Source organism: Acromyrmex echinatior, chromosome 12, assembly GCF_024713525.1.
Source record: "Acromyrmex echinatior isolate Ae372 chromosome 12, ASM2471352v2, whole genome shotgun sequence".
In the NCBI taxonomy this organism is placed as follows: Eukaryota; Metazoa; Arthropoda; class Insecta; order Hymenoptera; family Formicidae; genus Acromyrmex; species Acromyrmex echinatior.
The window spans coordinates 5069235-5088997 of record NC_141863.1 but is presented as its reverse complement, the minus strand read 5'-3'; the positions used below and the strand labels follow the sequence as shown (position 1 = coordinate 5088997).

At 36.5% G+C, this 19763-nt stretch overlaps 1 protein-coding gene across 12 annotated transcripts in view; it reads left to right on the top strand.

Annotated features, from left to right (window-relative positions):
* Glut1 (Glucose transporter 1) overlaps positions 1-19763 on the top strand; it is a 50094-nt gene that overhangs the window by 13379 nt on the left and 16952 nt on the right. For 4 of the 12 annotated variants that reach the window (XM_087411906.1, XM_087411910.1, XM_011062116.2 and 1 more), the window contains exons 2-13: positions 2207-2535; positions 5422-6163; positions 11983-12175; positions 12760-12870; positions 13236-13331; positions 13419-13579; positions 14044-14403; positions 14602-14833; positions 14924-15136; positions 17265-17489; positions 17876-18015; positions 19500-19529. In XM_087411906.1, coding sequence (XP_087268032.1) covers positions 5430-6163; positions 11983-12175; positions 12760-12870; positions 13236-13331; positions 13419-13579; positions 14044-14403; positions 14602-14833; positions 14924-15136; positions 17265-17489; positions 17876-18015; positions 19500-19529 — 2495 coding nt within the window. In that variant the 5' untranslated portion in view covers positions 2207-2535; positions 5422-5429. Of the gene's footprint in view, positions 1-2206; positions 2536-5011; positions 6164-11982; positions 12176-12759; positions 12871-13235; positions 13332-13418; positions 13580-14043; positions 14404-14601; positions 14834-14923; positions 15137-17264; positions 17490-17875; positions 18016-19499; positions 19530-19763 lie in introns of all 12 variants that reach the window. The other 8 variants (XM_011062112.2, XM_011062113.2, XM_087411908.1 and 5 more) reach the window with 4 other exon arrangements.

Genomic DNA, 19763 nt, shown 5'->3' with positions numbered 1-19763 from the left:
ATAGGTTAACAATAACTTCTGGAATAATTATTTTCAATTACTTCCAAAATTTTTAGACCTCATAACGATCTCTAATCCGAATCTTTTGGGATTTAAAATTTACGATACGCAGATAAAATGTATTAATTATAAAAGAAGGTTCTACACTCTAAAAAATATCGATATAAAAATTTAATCGATTGTGACGGTGTTTTATATAATTCTCACTGTGTTGCGCAGTATAAAAAAATATTTTATATTTTTATTGAAAACAAAGATCGATCTATTTATCTTTAAAATTTTGTATTGAATTTTTAACATATTCGAGTGTTAACATATTGTGATTATATTATTTAAAGATTTTTATTAAATTGATATTTAATATTTTTTAGAATCAAAATGACACACTTTATGAATACACTGAAAAAAGAAGTGTTTAATTTTGAGATATTAAAATGTTTTAATCTTATCTCCATTTTTTAAACATTTAAAGATATTTTAGTTTTAAACTTTTTCAATGGACAAAATATTGTATTTAAATTTAAAACATTTTGCGTTTTGTCTAAAAGTTTAAAATTAAAACCTCTTTAAAACATGAGGACAAGAATAAAACACATTTTTATAGTATATTAGTGAATAAATAATATAAAAACACGTGTTAATTTAATATAAATGTTAATTATATTGAAAAAATATGCTTCCATAGTTTGTTTATAAATTGTGCGCCAATATTATCTTTTTTGTGATAATTTTTTTGCGTAACATTTATGTTACTTTCTAACATATTCATCTTGTGTGAAATTAACACAAAAATTTACGTGGGCTGTTTGTGAACACCCTTCTCTAAATAAAAACTTCGTCATTCGGAATCAACGTTAAACTGTAGGTTTAAATATGATCCCCATGAACTGTGTACGAAATTACGAATTCGTCAGTGAAATGGACAGTAACTTTCTATCTGGAAATATAAGTTTGTGCAACTTTCAGCAAAGAACAAAATCGTGTTCTTTCTCCTTTGTTTCATGTAATATGTATAACTACAAAACTCACACAAATATTTCTGAATGAAATTATTATTATATATTACCAAGACAATGCTACGAGCCTGAAGAGCTGTTATTTTTATAAATGTTACTCGAATTTAACCGATTTTATGTCATTTCTGAAGTATATTTTTAGAATGAGCTATAGAATGCGTTAAGCGCAGTTAAGCGTGGTTTCAGTTAACTGAAAATTCTTCATTGCTGTAGATAATGATTTCTATCTCATTCCAATGTCTTTTAATTCCGATGTATCATAGAAGCGGCGCTATCGTTTTTTTTTTATCGCGTTATCAAGAATAGATCAATTTTTTCTTTTCCATTTCGAAACCTATAAGTTAATTAAATTGAATTCTATTTTTAAATGTCGCCTTCTCGCGTATAAATAATTATCGGATATAACATCTATATCATGTGATATTCGACTTATATAAATTTTCGTTCCTTTATATGCATATTCTTCGTGGATTTATTACATTATTATCATTAGTGACTTATACACATTAATTTTTTTTTGTGAAAAAGATATGTCGATTCATTTACTAATCTTGACGGAATTCCTACATTTGATGGTATGAGAAATTCGAATTTTTTGTTAACAATTTCAAAGCTACTCTATTTCTCTGAGGATATATGTAATATGTGACGAATTAAATAAACAAGCTGTATGTATACTGAAGATGACTCAGAATTATGGATTGAAATGTTTATCGAAATTATAATTTATATATTAGGTGTTGGAATTAATTCGTAGCGTTTTTAATGAAAGAATGTTATTTATTTCACATGAGCATTAAAAAATACATTAATGAAAGTACTTCCCATCACTTGTAAAACGCTACGAATTAATTCCAACACCTAATATAATAAAGATAAAAATTATTTCAGCACTAAGAAATGTTGAACATTAATTTAACACGAAATATTCAAATAACACAATCATATTATGTTAAATTAGCATTCGGATATATTACAAATTCAACACAAAAATGTTTACAAAAAAATTTTTAACAAATACAAAATATTCTATACTAATAATTGTGTTACATCGACGCGCTAATAAACGTATATCGGATTTCGTTATCGTATTTTAATTGATCGATTTAATTGATCGAATTTAATCGATGAGGTACTCTAGGGGATCAATCTTGACACGATGAGGCTAACAATTTGCTCGTTTGTTGCAGGTCCCTAGAACTCGCCGCCTTGTACTGAATACCAGTCCAATCGATTGGAGGAAAACGAGAACTTTCCTCTGAAGACGTTGGTGCTCCGTATCCACGGTGGAAATCCCTATTTTCACCGTAACTCGCCGTTTCACATTCGCGTGTCTACATCCCCCTTTTTCCTTACCCTTATTTCACTGTTCCCTTCCGTCATCACGAAACGATCTCTCGATAACTGATAGATCGAATCCACGAGTTCTTTCTTCGCGGGGCGAGAAGCAGGTGCGAAACGAAACGAGTCGTATCGTGATATATCATCGCCAGGCACAATGGCTTGTGAATTCTTTAAGGTGAGTCTGTATTTCTTCATTTATGATAGATGGCCTGTTTCGGAAAGAGAGAAAGCTCCGTGTTGCGAATACAATATCGGTCATTACGAATAAAACGGTTCTACACGTGGAAATTTATGAGATCTTATATTTCGTACGTAACACGTTATGTGTTCGTACATATAGAGCTCATTTTCGTAATGTCATGAAAAAGATTGACGGTTGAATCATTATATGAAAGTTTTAGAATTGGAGACACTAAGTTCGTAATTTGTCCTCTTTAAATATGAAGCTCTGTCTGCGTCTGAGAGTCTCTGTAAGTGGACCTCATAATATATGGACTTCAATCTCCGCGATCCTTGCACGAAAAGAATGATTTTGCTAAAGTATTATATCTGAAAGTTTAGTTAGATGGAGATTTGAAGATATAATTATGTTGAACCATCGAAATAATTATACTGAACACTCAAATTTACTAGAATTTTACTAACAATGTAATTAGGATGTCCAAATTTAACTGTTACTAGAATGTCAAAATTTTTTGCAGTATTAGGATGGGAGAAAGTTATGAAACACTGTGTTATGTTATAAATACGAAATAACTTATAGATATTCAGGACGTAACTACTTTTGATACAAGTTTGTTAACCATAGAATGATATATATTATATAGATAGAAGTTCTTGGAATATATAGAACGAACATAATTCACAAAAAACTGAAGAGAGAAAAAAGTTGTGGAGAAGAGATATGATGGAATCCCATCTATAATATATAGTATATAACTTTACACGTCGGATACATTAATACATTTTATTACCAAGATAAGTTGAATTATATTTGAAAGCTACATTCAAAGAGCTCCTAGCTAATTTGAAATTACAAAATTAATAACATACTTCTCGAAATTATATAAAAAGTGTGTACACTGCATTTGTAAATCTGTTTGCTATATGGAAAGAACGGTTTTGCTGAAGTATCTAAAAATTTAGTTAGACACAAATCTGAAAATAATTTTGTTGGTCTATCAAAATATTTATGTAATTTAAACTAATTGTTAGAATATGAAAATCTTTTGCAGCATTACTTGAGTTTCCTACATAATTATTTTGATATGGTTCAACAAAATTGTTTTCAGATCTATATATAGCTAAATTTTTAGATACTTTAGGAAAACCGTCCTTTCCTGCAAAACTGAAATGCAGCTTTTACGGTAATGCAATAATTATTTACGACTAGTGGCTATGTTATCTAAGCAGATTATGGAGAAGTAATTTTGATAGTCGGGTTTCAAGAATGTACCACAAACTATACAAAATATCATGATATTTTATAATTCCCCATCTATTCCATAATCTTCTTTTTCATTATCATGCTTTAGCGTCCCACAAATTATTTTGATGATTCAACATAACTTACTTTTAGACCAGTATTTAGCCTAACTTTTATATATTTCAGCAAAACCGTTCTTTCGCAAATGTTTCTGTTTATCTTTGAATCCAAATCACCTACGAAATATAATGCGGAAAATCTTTATTTACTCGCAATGACTGTTTATACTATTATTCGTATACGAAACAAAAGGTTTTGCTTTAAATTCTTTCTAAAAATTTAGCTAAATATGGATTTGAAAATAATTATGTTAAATTATGAAAATAATTATTTTATTTGGATCATCAAAATAATATATAGAGCGTTCAAATTAGTTGCTAGAATGTTGAATCTTTTTGCAACATTATCATCGACATTTATTCTTCATCATTATTTTGATGGTCCAATAAAATTATTTTTAGATCTGTATCTAATTAAATTTTCAGATTCCTCAGCAAAACCATTCTTTCCATGTAAAAATCTCGCCTTTTTCCTCTCAAAACACTCGAAGGTACTATTCGATATTGCGCAGCAATTCGATATTGTGCAATCGGACGCGTCTAGAAAATCGAAACGTTTATATACATTCAAGTTAATTGCCGAGGTGCATTCTTAGGACGGTGGTCGCCTCGTTTGTGATTCTCCTATAGGCGACAACCGTTCGTGGCTCCCGTTTCCTCGTCACTGCAAGTCATTTAGCGGCCGTCCGAATGTGATGAGTTTAGTTTTGTTTGCGTCTACATCCCTAAAGTCTACATCCCTACGGACGGGGGACAACTTCCGCTCCGTCGGGATCGTACTTTGGAAGGCAAACGGGGTATCATTTCAGTTATCCTTTACTTCACTCGACGTCTCATATTATTAGTAACACGAGCGAAAGTTGCTCGCAGGCAACAGCAACAGCAATAGCAGCAGCAGCAGCAACAGCAGCAGCAGCAGCAGCAGCAGCAGCTATAGCAACGCGTGCTGCTGCATATTTTGTATATGCGCATTGCCGCGTAAATTCTCCGTGAATTATTTCTTGGCGTCGTCTGATGTCGCAGACGACCGTTGCCACCGGGTTGCACGTATCTCCTGAAATATCTTTTATTAATTAATACGCGGGTGCCCACCGGATGCGTTACAGATGTGCTCTGCGAGATTTAATTTTGAGGAGAGCAGCAACGCCGCCTGAACTCGACATTTTGCCAATTAGCGAGGTATCGCTATCATCGAGATATTTCGTATCACATTGCTCTTTACAGCGCGCTACGAATACGTGCAGATCAATGCTATCGCGGATACACGATACTGTTTTTTTTGCTGTATCGCGCGTTTTGTTGGCTCTGTAAAAGTCTGTATTATAATTTTGAATAATCGCAGACAAGCGACCGTTCCGAGTCACAAAAAAAGAGTCGCCACCGGCACTGTATATAAAGTCGTTAATTATCGCACCGGGCGTACGAAAACGAAAACGAGAACGGTAAAGAGAGGAAAGAGAGCGTGCTCGAGAGAGCCACTCTGTCATCGGGTTCCATCTCTTTGGTTCCATCGCAGCTTGAACGATGGCCGATTCACGCGGCTTCAAGCCAATAAACCAGTTGTGGCAGAGCGCGACAGTGTCGACGGATCAGGATTCGGAGTGTCTCTACGAGGAGATCCCGGGCCGGTCCCAGGATACGGACCGGCCGGCTGGTGCCGCCGTTGGGCAGCAGGGGGTGGAGGAAGAGGAACAGCTGGAGGAGGAGGAGAATATCGGCGGCAGCAGGAGGAGCCTCGATTTCGGGGTACAGGTTGGAGATAGCGACTTCTGGATTGATTCGGGCCGGGAGGAGATCATCGCCAGGAGCGGTACCATCCCCCGTAGCAGGACCGACGGCGGCGCGAGGTCGCGCAGTGGATCGGCCGATCGGCGACCAACGGATCGAGCGCCGCGTCAGCGGGACGTTGTCGTCGTCAGGGTGGAGGAGGAGGCGCGCTATGCCGCGCGCAGGAGTCACGTGGAGCCCGGTACAGGCGCCATACTGCCGCCTCCTGCGGCTGCCGGCCACAAGCTGACCAGGGGGCGACCCAGCGCAACCAACACCGTCGCCCGGTACTTGCATTCAGCCAGCACGAACGCCTCGGCGGCGCATTACCATCATCATCATCACGGGCTGCACGGCCAGTATCCCCCCGGCGGCAGGACGACCGGCAGGCAGCACCGCCATCATCACCCTAGCCGCGGCTCGTACAGTAATGAGACGCAGGAAGAGGTACAGGAGGACGATGAAGCCACTCTACGGGAGTTGCTCGTAAGGTACGTTCCACGCGGTAGACGACCATCGAGTATCCTCTCACTCTCTCTCCCTCCAGTTGTCGGTGTACATCGTTCTGAATCATCAGTTATCGCGTTATCGAGACAACTTCCGTAACTACACTACGCCAGCAGGAAGAAGAATCGTTGTTCTAAGTTTTGTTGATCTTTTGATAAGAGAGATACCAGCCATTGAACGGAACGATAATTGTGGTTATATTCTCTTCTCTCTTTTTTTTTGTGAGAAGCGAGATAATTTATAAATTTATATGACACAATTCAGTTGTATTATAATATATATATTTCCTGTTACAATTATAAAGAAAAAGTCTTATGTTATCAAAGAATAATTATTTGTAAAATAATTTATTACCGTTGAATTATGTAATTATTCCGAGCTCATGTAAATCATTATCAAGAAATCAACGAGGCTGTTGTAACAATTGTTAAAACACGAATTATATTATCCAAGGACAATTGGCGTCGCCACCGATGTCTCTAAGAATTATCTGGATTGTTGGACGTTGGGCAGCGCCGACAGAAGTTTGCGAAGAACCTGTGCCATCGCAAACTTCGTCAACTTCTGTCAGCGACCACAACGTTGCAAACTATTCGCGACTTTTGCAAAAATATCCCTTCACGATTATTAAAAATCATATTCGAGTGGTTTAAAGCTTATCAGTATTCGCATTGTTCGTGCCAGTTGAAACGTTAAGCTTCTACGACCGGACACGGCGATCCAGAAATAACGCGCAATATTAAGGGAATTGAACTTTCAGTGTTTGCATGAAAATCTCTTTTCTTCGGAAAAGCGCGGTCGTGGAGGATTAACGCCGCGAATGTTGCGAGCGAATGTTCAAGAATTTCTATTTAAAATATTGTTCTAACATAGTCTAGCCTTTAGAATTCTGTATTGACTTTTACATTAGTAGTGACCTCTTTTTAGGGTCTTGTATAGAAATCATACTTTACTCTTTTCATGACGAGTGAAGCGTAGAAAGTTTTCTTTTTCTAGTCTCTATACCTATCGCCTAAATCTCACGTGGCATGATAGAGTCACCATTATTCGAACGTTCAGCTCCCAGGTGATTTATTCTCGATCTGCTCTATTTCTAATATTGTTCTCTTAATCTCAGTTACAGCTCCATATTTTTAAATTTCCATCGGATAATTGCATTTCTTGTCAAATAAAATTATAAACAAGAATTATACGCGTTATAATAACACTAGTTTACAAATTTTGAATAATTTTTAATGCAAAAAGAGGAAACAATTTTTTTAAACGTATTTTTGGGCGCTGAGTCGAATTTATCGCCAAAAAAATTCACGGTTGAAGATATAGCATGTAAATTCTAAGATATAGCATGTCATTTTTAAGATATAGCATGTCAATTTTTAAGAAACAGCATTTCTTTCCGAATAATTTGAATACAAGCAATAAGCAAGGCGAACTGATTTCCAGGATTTGATGATGATGAAGAAACATGATGATATTAGGACAAAAACACACTTGGCGATTACTGCTGAACTCCAATTGTAAGGATTACGACACTCACAGAAAAATTTAAGCAGTAAGATGTGATCCGAGGTCTACAATAAAAGTCGTAGCGGTAAAGTCTTAAGTCGTAGAAAATTAACCAATCACAGTCGAATTTGAGAAGAATAATCGACTATGATTGGTCAATTTTCTATGACTTAAGACTTTACGATCCCGCATAAACAGTAAGGAAATTAACATGCTGGATTTGTCATTGTTTACGTTATGGTCTTTACTTATGAATTGATCAGTTCGCTTATTATTTACATTTTATTGCTTAATTTTTTTGTGTGCTACGACCTTAATATGTGAAACTAATTTGGATCACGACTTTAGAGTTATATTAAAAACAAAATTACACGCTTAACATTTTTTTTCAATAAAATTTCACTGTACATTGGAAAAAATATCTCTTCTTATATTTCAAAAACTGGACCAAACGGAAGTATTTCAATTTGGATTCAGCGTCAAAAATTACTTTAGAAACGGTCTTTAATCTCTCTTGTATAAAATTTTGTAAATTAGTGTAATCAGAAAAAAAACGCTACAGCAATTGTGCGCAATGTAGAAAGAAAGTAAAGAAAGTAAATTAATTATATTGTTCCTTTACTCAATACTTCAGATTCCTCTCTTGTTATCGTGTAGAATTCGGTTATTTGAACACGCTCGTCCGTTGGTTCGCATAATGGGAGCTCCATCGTGCTAATGTTAACAGTCACGAGAGACTTGGCCCTTTGAATCTCTCACGAGTAACTTAGCCTAGTACCTCCGGTAGAACGGCGTGTATGAGCTCTCGAGACTCGCATACCAATCAAGGGGACACTCCTTGCTCTCTTTTGTCCGCTGTGTTAAAGTGCGCCCCCCGCCACCCCCGAATCGATAATACTTATTTTATCGATCTCATATAAGCTTTGCTACTGACGAAAAACGACCTTACGACCGTTCTATTTCATAAACATCGTTCTCTCGAGAACCTAACTGTGTTGCAAATGCATCCAGGTAATTCCGGCCTAAGTGGCGGTGCCTTACCTTACGACAAACACGTGACCGGCATAAAAAAAGAAAGAGAAGGTAAAAAAAAAAAGGAAAAAGAAGAGAAAAACGGACGTCTTTCCCGCTTATTATTTTATATAGACTCTCTATGTATCCGAGAATGCAATGCAAGGCTTTGTGCCAAGCCATTCATCATTTATACATAAATCACACTCGCTCTTAAACTTATTCTTGTACATACTACACACTTTTCGGTCTCATAACAAGTCGATGATCAGACACTACCGATATATACCGTTGTTACTTGAATTTTTTTGGCTGCGGCGCTCGCAGGCTTACCACTGATTGCTCATTCCATTCGAAAATCATGTCTCCCTTTCGACGTCAGGTGCACAAATAAGCCCGCAATAGCACTCGCTAGAGCTCGAAACGAGGAGTAAAGACCGGAGCACCGGTAATGGCATATCCGGTTTATATATATATATACGGCATACATACCAGGACACAGGCAATTAGTTCTCAACGAAGCGACTCGCGATAAAATTCCGTTGTGCCATTGATAAAAGAATCGCGATTGCAACGAAATTGTCTACGTAATCGTAAAAAAATGTTCTAAATGAGAAGGAAAAAAAAAGAAATATCCTATCCTAGTTGATACATAATAGATGCGATTTGCAAAGTTCACTGGAAAAATCTATGTGCTTTCCAAGTACCTCAGACCAAAAAAGACACACTCACTTTTGTGTTAACGCAAATTGTTAGTCACGAGCACGAATCCTTTTCCAGCCCCTCGAGGGTTGCGCGTGTCGTAGATCCTCGTAAGACTATACGCTAAGTACTACTTTGTCGCTCGATGTGCCGTCGCTGTGACTTATTTGTGTGCGTGTCTCGATCTCTTTATCACACTCATGAGGTCATGCTGATTTTTGTAAATTATTTTGCCGACTGTTCGTTCCGCATAAAGTGATGGGCCATTCGAATTGTGCAAGCTCGCTTGTGGACGCGGGCGGCTAGGCAGGGGTGAGTAAGCTGGCGGTGCGTCGCATGGTGATGTGTGAAAAGTCTCTCCATTCACACGTGACGGCTCCGTCTCCTTTTTTTTCTTTTTTTTTAAATATATATATATATATATATACTTATTTATATATATACATATAGAAGCGAATTGGACGTCACGATTACTAAATGCGAGCGAATATATCATTATGACATGATTTTATGACTGAACCACGACTGTGTTTCCAAACTAGGTAAAGTTTTACAGAGTGAGATAAGAGAGGAGGCAGGGGCGGGCGTCGTCGGGCCTTATACCCCCTCCCGCCGTGTACGTTACCGTGGACAACCACTTGACAACAAGCAGTTCAGAGTCAATTGATTGGATTTGGTGGATAATCCAACGTACGTACATATGTCGTGTGAACAAAGCAAAGAACAAATAGATCTCTGTGAGAATAAGACGAAATACTGAATCAAGAGGAGTGAGTGGGGAGGCATAGAGGCTACTGTAGTTTCGGAACACAGCCATGGTCTCCCTACCTCCCAGGTACATGACAACATCATCACTGCTCTCTCTCTCTCTCTTTCTCTCTCTCTCTCTCTCTCTCTCTCTCTCTTTTTCTTTTTGCCCCATTCTTTTTCTCCTTTCCTTTATGGAAAAATACTATTGGACTCGCGAAAAAATTATTGGAAATTATTGGAAAACCATTCAAATCGTACACCATTGTATACTATTTGTTCCAATAGGTTTTTCACTAATCCAATAGTATTTTTCCACGAGGGTTGTCTCTGTCTTTATGTACACATATCAAAAATAGAATTGTACTACTTTTGTTATGCGTCTTCTTAATAATAACAATTAATTCCAATCAAGTGTCATATCACGATATTACTTAATCTCCCAATCTTTGGATGCATAGATCACTAGCTGCACTTACTCCTGAATGCGTTCCTCGAATGGACTCTTGGATGCTTGAATTCTCGATCTCCCACCTTTCTTAAACCTGTCTTTGTTCCCTGTTTATTCAACTAGGGAGGTGGTGCAATCCTTTGCTTGATAAGTGTACATATTTCCGTCTCTCTATGTCTATCTGCCCGAAACCCCTTTGTCTTCTTCCTACATCTTTTACTTTCCGTATCATCTATCCACGCCTTCGAATCATGTGCTCATTCATTTCTGCTATTCACCTGTCACTCATCATATATCTTAGAAAAAAAAGAAACTTTCGGTCTCTCTTTCTCTCGCTCTATTCTATTACATTCTCATCTTAAGACACCCTTTCTGCTTGGCTGTGCACATCGATCGATGAGTTTGCCAATTCACCGAGTCGTTCGAAAGTCGTCTTATGATTCTTCACGTATTCTACGCACAGAGCGGGTGTAAGATATCAGCCATTTTTCATTCATTCGCACATTCATGCATCATGGCCATAGAAATAATTATACATAAAGTGATATAAAGGCGATACGGTTAGGTTCGCGAGATCCTATAGACTTTTCACTGACGAGGAGAGTATCGTTCCGACGTTTCAGCAAATATTGAGGCACTAGTATCTACTTATGTCTATCTACACACACGCGAATTCACAAACTTCCATCTAATATGTGCACAGCTGCGAATATATTTGTATTCATATATATATATATATTATGTATATTACCACTGTAGTGTCTATCACCCTTCACACTCATCACACACACCCTAGACGTGCTTTTAGTGGCGTTTGTGTTTTGTCTGCTATTGTTTTCTGCAACTTGACATATATTTACTACATAAATATATATTATATAGAGAGAGAGCCGATTGTATATTTATAAAAAAATATTTATATATATGTATGTATATATTTTTTATATACACTCATATATATATGTATATATCTCGTTCACGTATTATTATATTACAACATCTACCCAACATTCCCCATGATGGCTGCCGAGCTAACGCCGGCTCGCCGCGCTTTCGAGCTCTCGGGGGTTGAAGGTGTTTCGCACTTTGCACTTGTCGAAACGTATTTCCTTTTTCATTCTACACAACGTCGCAAAACTCTGTATCCTCATATTTCAAGTATATGCGGTAACAGATAAACCATATGCACATAAAACGCGCCGCGCTAAACGGTCTCGCAGGCGGAGAGGCTCGGCAGTTAAGCGCGGAGGTAGTTGGAACTTATCTTAGGGACTTAGGCAATAGCTCTAGCCTTGAACGTCTAGTATCAGTGTGCTCGACACATGTCGATTCGCTCTCCCGTACGAATCAGCGAGATTCACGCGGGGATTATGTGTGTGGGGACAGTCTGCAGAAACAGGTCAGCGTTATGAGTATGAACCTGAGTGCCAAGCTGGACGAGCTGCAGCGGGGTGACCGCCAGCTGGAGACCACCGTCGCTCTCTGCGAGATCCGCACGCAGCTGCAGGAGCTCACGAAGAGCGTAGAGTCTTGTCAGAGCGAGGTCAGCGAGGTGAAACGGGATATGGTCACGATTAAGGTACACTCTAGCTGACGTGCCTACATCTATTTTTTTTTATTTATTTATCTAAACTAACAATTTAAATATCGATATCGAGACAAAAAAGAAAACATAAAAGAGAATCTTATTCTAGAAGAGATTAAATTAAGGATAGTTTTATTCAAAGTAAAATACATTTGTTCGTCGTTTCTTTTAAATTAGATGTTTAATTATTAATATTAACATTAATATAAAAAATATAAACACGTTTTGCTACGTGTAGATTAAAAATTATTACAAGGTGACTCCATCATTCTTTTTGATAATAAAAAATTTGGAGGACCGTTTGGTTTTATATTTAAAAGTGAGGATTATAGGAAAATAATATAATATTAATATTTAAAATTACGAAATATGTAGGAGTAGATAAATTGTCGCAAATCAATGTGCGTACGTGGCGTGATAGAAGAGAAAGAATACAGTTAGATTAATAGAAAGTTTGATGTCCAAGAATATAAATTTTTCACGTTATTGAAAGAGCGTTTTACCGCTCTTTCAATAATGTAAAAATTGCATTTAGTATGTACAGAAGTACTTGAGGTGTTCTTTTTCTTGACACGCAGCAAGAACTAGATACGGTACAGCAGGTCAAGGAAGAGATAGAGGAATTACGAGAGTACGTGAATCGACTGGAAGAACACTCCCATCGGCGGAAACTTAGGCTGTTGGAGCAGGTGACTTCCTGGCGTTAGACAATGTTGCTTCTCTTCGTTTTATCTGTTTTTGTTATGTTTTAAGAATTTGAGTTGCTATACCGTGTATGTATGCGTGATTTTTTAAATTATTTTTTTTTTTAAATTATTTATAATTTTTTATTTCTTCAGCGATGTATGATTTTCATGTTGCTGTTAATAAAAATTATGTGGAATAATTTTATATGTTTTTGTACTTTTATTTTATCTTACATTTACGCTACACCTCATTAGCATTTCCTTTCCTATTATTTATATCGCATATGCTGTGCTAAATGTTATTTACGTGACGCATATGTATTATTGTTAATTATATTTTATACGGAATGCATCCACGTATTTTCCAGGGACTGACGCTTTTCCTGTCATACGCGATATTAGCTGCCGTATTGGGAATGTTACAGTTTGGATACAACACTGGAGTGATTAATGCGCCTGAAGTGGTACGTCATCAACATAAAGTCTCTATGTATACGTCTCAAATAATTTTATAAGCGAACACTCGTATAATGTATTCAAACTGTTTGCAGAACATAGAGAATTTTATGAAAGATGTATACAAGGATAGGTACGGGGAGGACATTTCGGATGATTCTGTTAAGACTTTATATTCTGTGGCCGTGAGCATATTCGCGATCGGTGGTATGGTGGGTGGTTTCAGCGGAGGGACAATTGCCAACAGATTTGGCAGGTCAGTGTCTGGTTTAGCGATATCATATTAATTTCCCAAAAGAAGATCCCGCACTAGTTATATAGAAAATTTTTAATATAACTAGTATGGGGTCATTTAAACAAGAGGCCAGTGCTTTCCAGATTATAATTTATACAATACATAACATGCATAATTATGAAAGAAAAAGACGATACAAGTTATAATTATAACTTGTATCCTTTTTTTTCATAAAATTGAAATATTCCTATTGAGTTTCCTTCTTTCTTCAATTTAATCTTTCCAATCGAAATTTTTAGTAAATACATTTAAGTGTAGCTTCGATATCATTAAATAGATTGTGATGTGATATCGAAGCTACACTTAAATGTTTTTACTAAAAATTTCGATTGGAAAGATAAAATCTTTGGAAGAGTAACGGATGTGGAATAATCATAAAACGGAAAAAAACAGAAATTAATATTGGCCTTCTGCTTTGAATGCAGAAAGGGAGGCTTACTGCTAAACAACGTGCTGGGCATCGTGGGGGCGTGCCTGATGGGTTTCACGAAACTTGCTGAGTCATACGAGATGCTGTTTTTTGGACGGTTTATCATCGGTGTCAATTGTGGCTTGAACACCTCGTTGGTTCCCATGTACATATCGGAAATAGCGCCATTGAACCTGAGAGGCGGCCTAGGCACGGTGAACCAGCTCGCTGTTACGGTGGGCCTCCTGGTCTCCCAGGTGCTGGGCATCGAGCAAATCCTTGGAACAAACGAGGGTTGGCCCGTTCTCTTAGGACTAGCTATCTGTCCTGCCATTCTACAGCTACTGCTGCTTCCAGTATGCCCGGAATCTCCAAGGTGTGTGTCGAAAAAATAATATAAAATTATTTATAATTGAAAGAAATGAGTTTCTCCGATATTTTTAAGTATATTCTTCAAAGAGCTTGATTGAATGATTGTACGATATTAAAGTACCGTTCACGATTTTTTACGTTCTTATTAATTGATACACAAGCGATGCCGCAGTCTATTAATCGAAAAAAAAAATTATTTCAGATATTTGCTCATTACTAAACAGTGGGAGGAAGAAGCTCGAAAAGCTTTGAGAAGGTTGAGAGCCAGTAACCAAGTAGAAGAAGACATTGAGGAGATGAGAGCGGAGGAACGAGCTCAACAAGCTGAGTCCACGATATCGATGACAGAGCTTATATGCAGTCCAACTCTAAGAGCACCTCTCGTTATTGGTGTGGTTATGCAACTTTCGCAGCAGCTTTCGGGTATCAATGCCGTAAGTAACTATTTTTGTTCAATTGCTCCTGTTATTGAGTCGCTCTGGATTAATTAATTGAAGCAATCTGACGTGAAATTATTGTTCTAGGTATTTTATTATTCCACGAATCTGTTCACTAGTTCTGGTTTAACGGACGAGAGTGCCAAGTTTGCAACCATTGGCATAGGTGCCATCATGGTTTGTATGACGCTAGTGTCTATCCCACTCATGGATAGGACAGGAAGGCGTACGTTGCACTTGTATGGTCTTGGTGGCATGTTTATCTTTTCAATATTCATCACAATTTCGTTTCTCATAAAGGTGAGTTGAAATTTTATCGCGTTTTTATGACTTGTTTATCATTATTGTTATTTTAATGATAGATTATAATAAGCAATTTATCGAATTTTCTTATTGCTTACGTACGCGACAATTAACATTGGTTTAAAAATAGATACTAAAATTCAATATTACGGATACTGGAATATCAAGAGGAATTCATCACAGGAATCTAAAAAATTTTTAAATCGTATTTTTTTGGCATCGAATTCTTTGATTAGGCTTTTCAAGTTAACGATTGAAGAAGCAAGATTTTTTTTTACTTAAATTTTGATAATAAAATAATATATATGTCTTTATATATTGAATAATTACATAGAATAATTTATCTTGCTTGGAAAAATGTGATAGAAGATGGAGATTTCATTGACAATGGCGGATTTATTTATTAATACTTTTCCGTACTGTTAAGAACTGCTTTACTCAGGAAAATGGCATCACAAAATCGTGAATTGTAGCTACGTATCTGTGCTTTGGCACTTTATGCACCTTGGCGAAAGGTGTACTTAACACTTTGTTCACAGCTGGAGTGCGGCACTGCACCGACAGTGAGAATCACCATTATATCTATACGAATTTGCATCAAAGAATCGACTCATTTTAATTTCTCCCCGCCATTCACATGTAGCCAATAAGTCACGTCCTTTGCCCGCATGACATTTCATTTATTTGCGATATAGAAATTTTTATATCTCGATACATGGACACGTACGTGCTTTACGTGTATAAATTTTTTGTCGAAATAATTTTTAAATTTAATACAAAACGAAATAATTCTTAATACAGATATTTTAAATAGATATTTTTAGCAATTGTTTTTATTATAAGATTGAACGATTCTGCAAATGAAATGAAATCAAGGCCTATAAACAAAGATAAGAGATAAAGTTTGTAAAGAAATGAAAATATTTAATTTATTGTATCATTATTGTTTTCGAATGAATTTGATATCGTCATTTTTTAACTAAATTTATCCCTTATGTTTGTTTATTAGTCTTGGTTTTGTTTAAATTTTATTTTGTTGAAATAATTCTATTAGCTGAACTGTAATTAAGTAATCGATAGAGGCGCGAGAAAAAATGTGAATGCAGCAGTGTCGCATGTATCGTATATCGCACGCCGTATTTCGTTACTCTGGCTTACTAGTAGTTCTGCTTTTTGATGAAACCCGCTTCCCTCCTCCCCTTCACTACTGACGACCTCTTTCGTGACTGTCTGGAGGAGATTTACTTCCCGTTTATTAATCAGCCTATGTTCTCTACTTGGCTCAAACCTGTCACTCTCTATATATCACATTACATCAACAATTAACATGTTATTCGCGAAGTCCCTAATATCAATTATTATCCTTTGTGTACAAAATTAACGGTTCTTTAGCTGCTGAATGTCTAGCACCGACGCTTTCACATTACGGGATTCAAAAAAGAATAATTCGCTTTTTAGTAACAACTACTTGTACCACTAATTGCAAGAACCGTCGTGCAAATTCGCATCTCACGTTCCTATTATTATGAGGATATTGTAAGGATACTATGATATATTATAATTTTTTATATTATGAGAATATTATAAATTTTATAATATTCTTATGAGAATTGTGAGGACACGGTTCAACTTTCTCGTACGTAAAATTGTAGAAAAGATATACAGTTATATACGTATACAATAATATAGTTTTTTTTTTCTGAAAAATTTAAGAAAAAATTAAGAAAAAATTCAATTCGAGACCATCTGCACATAGATGTTTCGCGCGTACGACTGATCGCATTACCACTCTAATTGAGGTCAAAGCAAATCCTGGCACTCATCATGGAAAGCAGCGTACCGTGCTTCACCGCTTAACGAGAGATTGTACTGTACATAACAAGGCACTCTGTCGTTATACAAAATACTTTGCCGCAATCACTTTGTCAATGCCAATGCCTTTCATTACACAGGGTTGAGCTGCGCACCGCATGCGGCATTACAAATTATTACGCATACGTTCGACATGTGTTATCCGAAAGTTTTTCGATTGAGTTCCTAGCCTGCCGTACTTTTTTATTTTTATTTTTTCCTGAGGCTCCTCCAGCTGCTCAGGAAAGAAGAACACAATTCTACTGCCTGATAGGAGTTCTTTGGCTATGTGCAGGAAATGATCGACTGGATGTCCTACATCTCGGTAGTGTCGACTTTGTGCTTCGTCGTATTCTTCGCCGTAGGGCCCGGATCTATACCCTGGATGATCACGGCAGAATTGTTCTCGCAAGGCCCTAGACCCGCCGCCATGTCCATCGCGGTTCTCGTCAATTGGATGGCTAATTTTTTGGTTGGCATCGGTTTTCCAAGCATGAAGGTAAGACAACAATCAATTCTTTTTAAATAAACTTCCTTTATTCGCGAGGTAAATGACTGAATGATTATACGAGTCATTGAATAATTGCAAATAATTAAACTCGATGGAAGAAAACGCTAATGGATATTACAGTTGTAATAGTTGTTTTAGTAACGTTGTTATTAATTAATATGATGGAATGTAACAATTATATAATTATATAATCCTATTTTATATATTAGGTGTTGGAATTAATTCGTAGCGTTTTACAAGTGATGGGAAGTACTTTCATTAATGTATTTTTTAATGCTCATGTGAAATAAATAACATTCTTTCATTAAAAACGCTACGAATTAATTCCAACACCTAATATATATATAAACGTGCGTATGCGTTGCGTGTTACAGAGTAGCCTTGAAAACTACACGTTCCTACCGTTCAGTGCATTTCTAGCCATCTTCTGGATCTTCACCTACAAGAAGGTTCCTGAGACCAAGAATAAAACATTCGAAGAGATTCTAGCTTTATTCAGGCATGGTAACGACAGGTATGCAGCACATAAGCAAATTATTACCTTCCCCAGTACGTACCATAATAGCAAAATGTTATATACATAGTTGGATATATATTCTGCATCCGCCTTTCTTTAATTTCTTTCAAAAGGAGATCTCTGGTGTATACCTATATATACATGTATATACGTATGTATAGTTTAAATCCGCAATAGCTCCCCCTTCCCCTCAATCTGTGTATCCCGTTTATTTTTGACTCGACTCATATTGGGTACGTTTTAAAGTTAAGTAAGAGAAAATCGAAATTTACAATTTTCGAACTAATAACCGCACAATTTATTTATTAACCATTAATTGCACGAGGAAAGGAGAGTTAAAGAGATTTTCAGATAAACTTATTCTATGTACTGTACTTGGTGTACAATGTACTGTTATTACGTCCGTCCGAACGTTCATCCGTCCGTCTATATATTCGATAACGAATACGTTTGTTACTTATAATAAGAACTTCTCGAATCTTTAAGAAGGAATTTTATAATTTATTAATACGATCTCGTAATATTCTCTCTATTGTATTATAACTCTACTCCCGGGATAGTATATTAATTATTATTATTAACGCTACGCATTTTTGCATGCATCGCTGCTTGTTCGAAGCAATAACAGAAGTTGAACTGTGATAAAGTTTCGTTCTTTTAGGGGGAGGAAATTAAGTTTCACTTATATATATATACGGGAACATTATTTGTACATATTTATAAGTACAAGCTAAAGTAGTTTGTAAATTTCGCCTTAAAGTTTCATCACTTGCTTGGTTTCCCTTTATTGCAAATCCCGATATTTCGAACTTCTTTCTTTCGTTAAGCTGTTGCAAGGAAAAGTACGTACATTTTTACATATACTTGCGAGTAAGACGCAACACTAATCGAATAGCAAGTAGAAGTGATAATGTGCACGACATTGCGAATCATGTAACGAGATTATTGTATGAGAAAAGTGTAAAAAAATGAAGCAAGTAACCGTAGGTTATTAGTTTCTGAAAAGTGTACACCACAGAACGTAATTTTATCATCTCATTTGCGGAATATTGCGAACGACGTACAAATCAGCTATCTCGCTGTTGATTTTCTTATCAGTTCAGACATTCTATTAGATTTTCCGGGAGAGGATCGTGAAAACGTGTCAGCTCTGTATTACATAGGAAATACTAATCATCGGTCATGTAAAATGCCGATTTATTTGATTTCTTAATGGCATTGCGATTCCTTTCGAGTTATGTATACGTTATTGATTCGAGTCGCGAGTTGGCGATTTTGCTGTCTTATTGTTATATTTTCAAGGCCAAATGGATACATTCTGTTTGTTTAACGTATTGTATATGTATCATTTCAATAAATCGATTATTTCATGGTTCTCTGGATAACTGGATAATTTTCGTTGATTTCCGTATTTCGTTACTACGACGACTACAATTGTGTTCGATATATCGTAACTGTGCTTTCTGTGTTATTCGGAGCAGGAGCAGCTTGCGGGACAGCAGACTTTATGGGTGAGTCCTGCTACTACACATTTCCTGTTACTGTGGTGGCTTTGTTACGAGATATATTATACCGAACATACCGATTATTATTTAACTGCATGAAGATAAATGACCAAAGACACCACTAGTTACATCGAAAAGAGGGATTATTTTTTATGCGTTGAACATAAAACACCCGTAATCCTTCAAGTAAAATGCCTTTCTCTGCAAAAAGCTAGTTTAAAAAACCGTTTCTTACGGGAT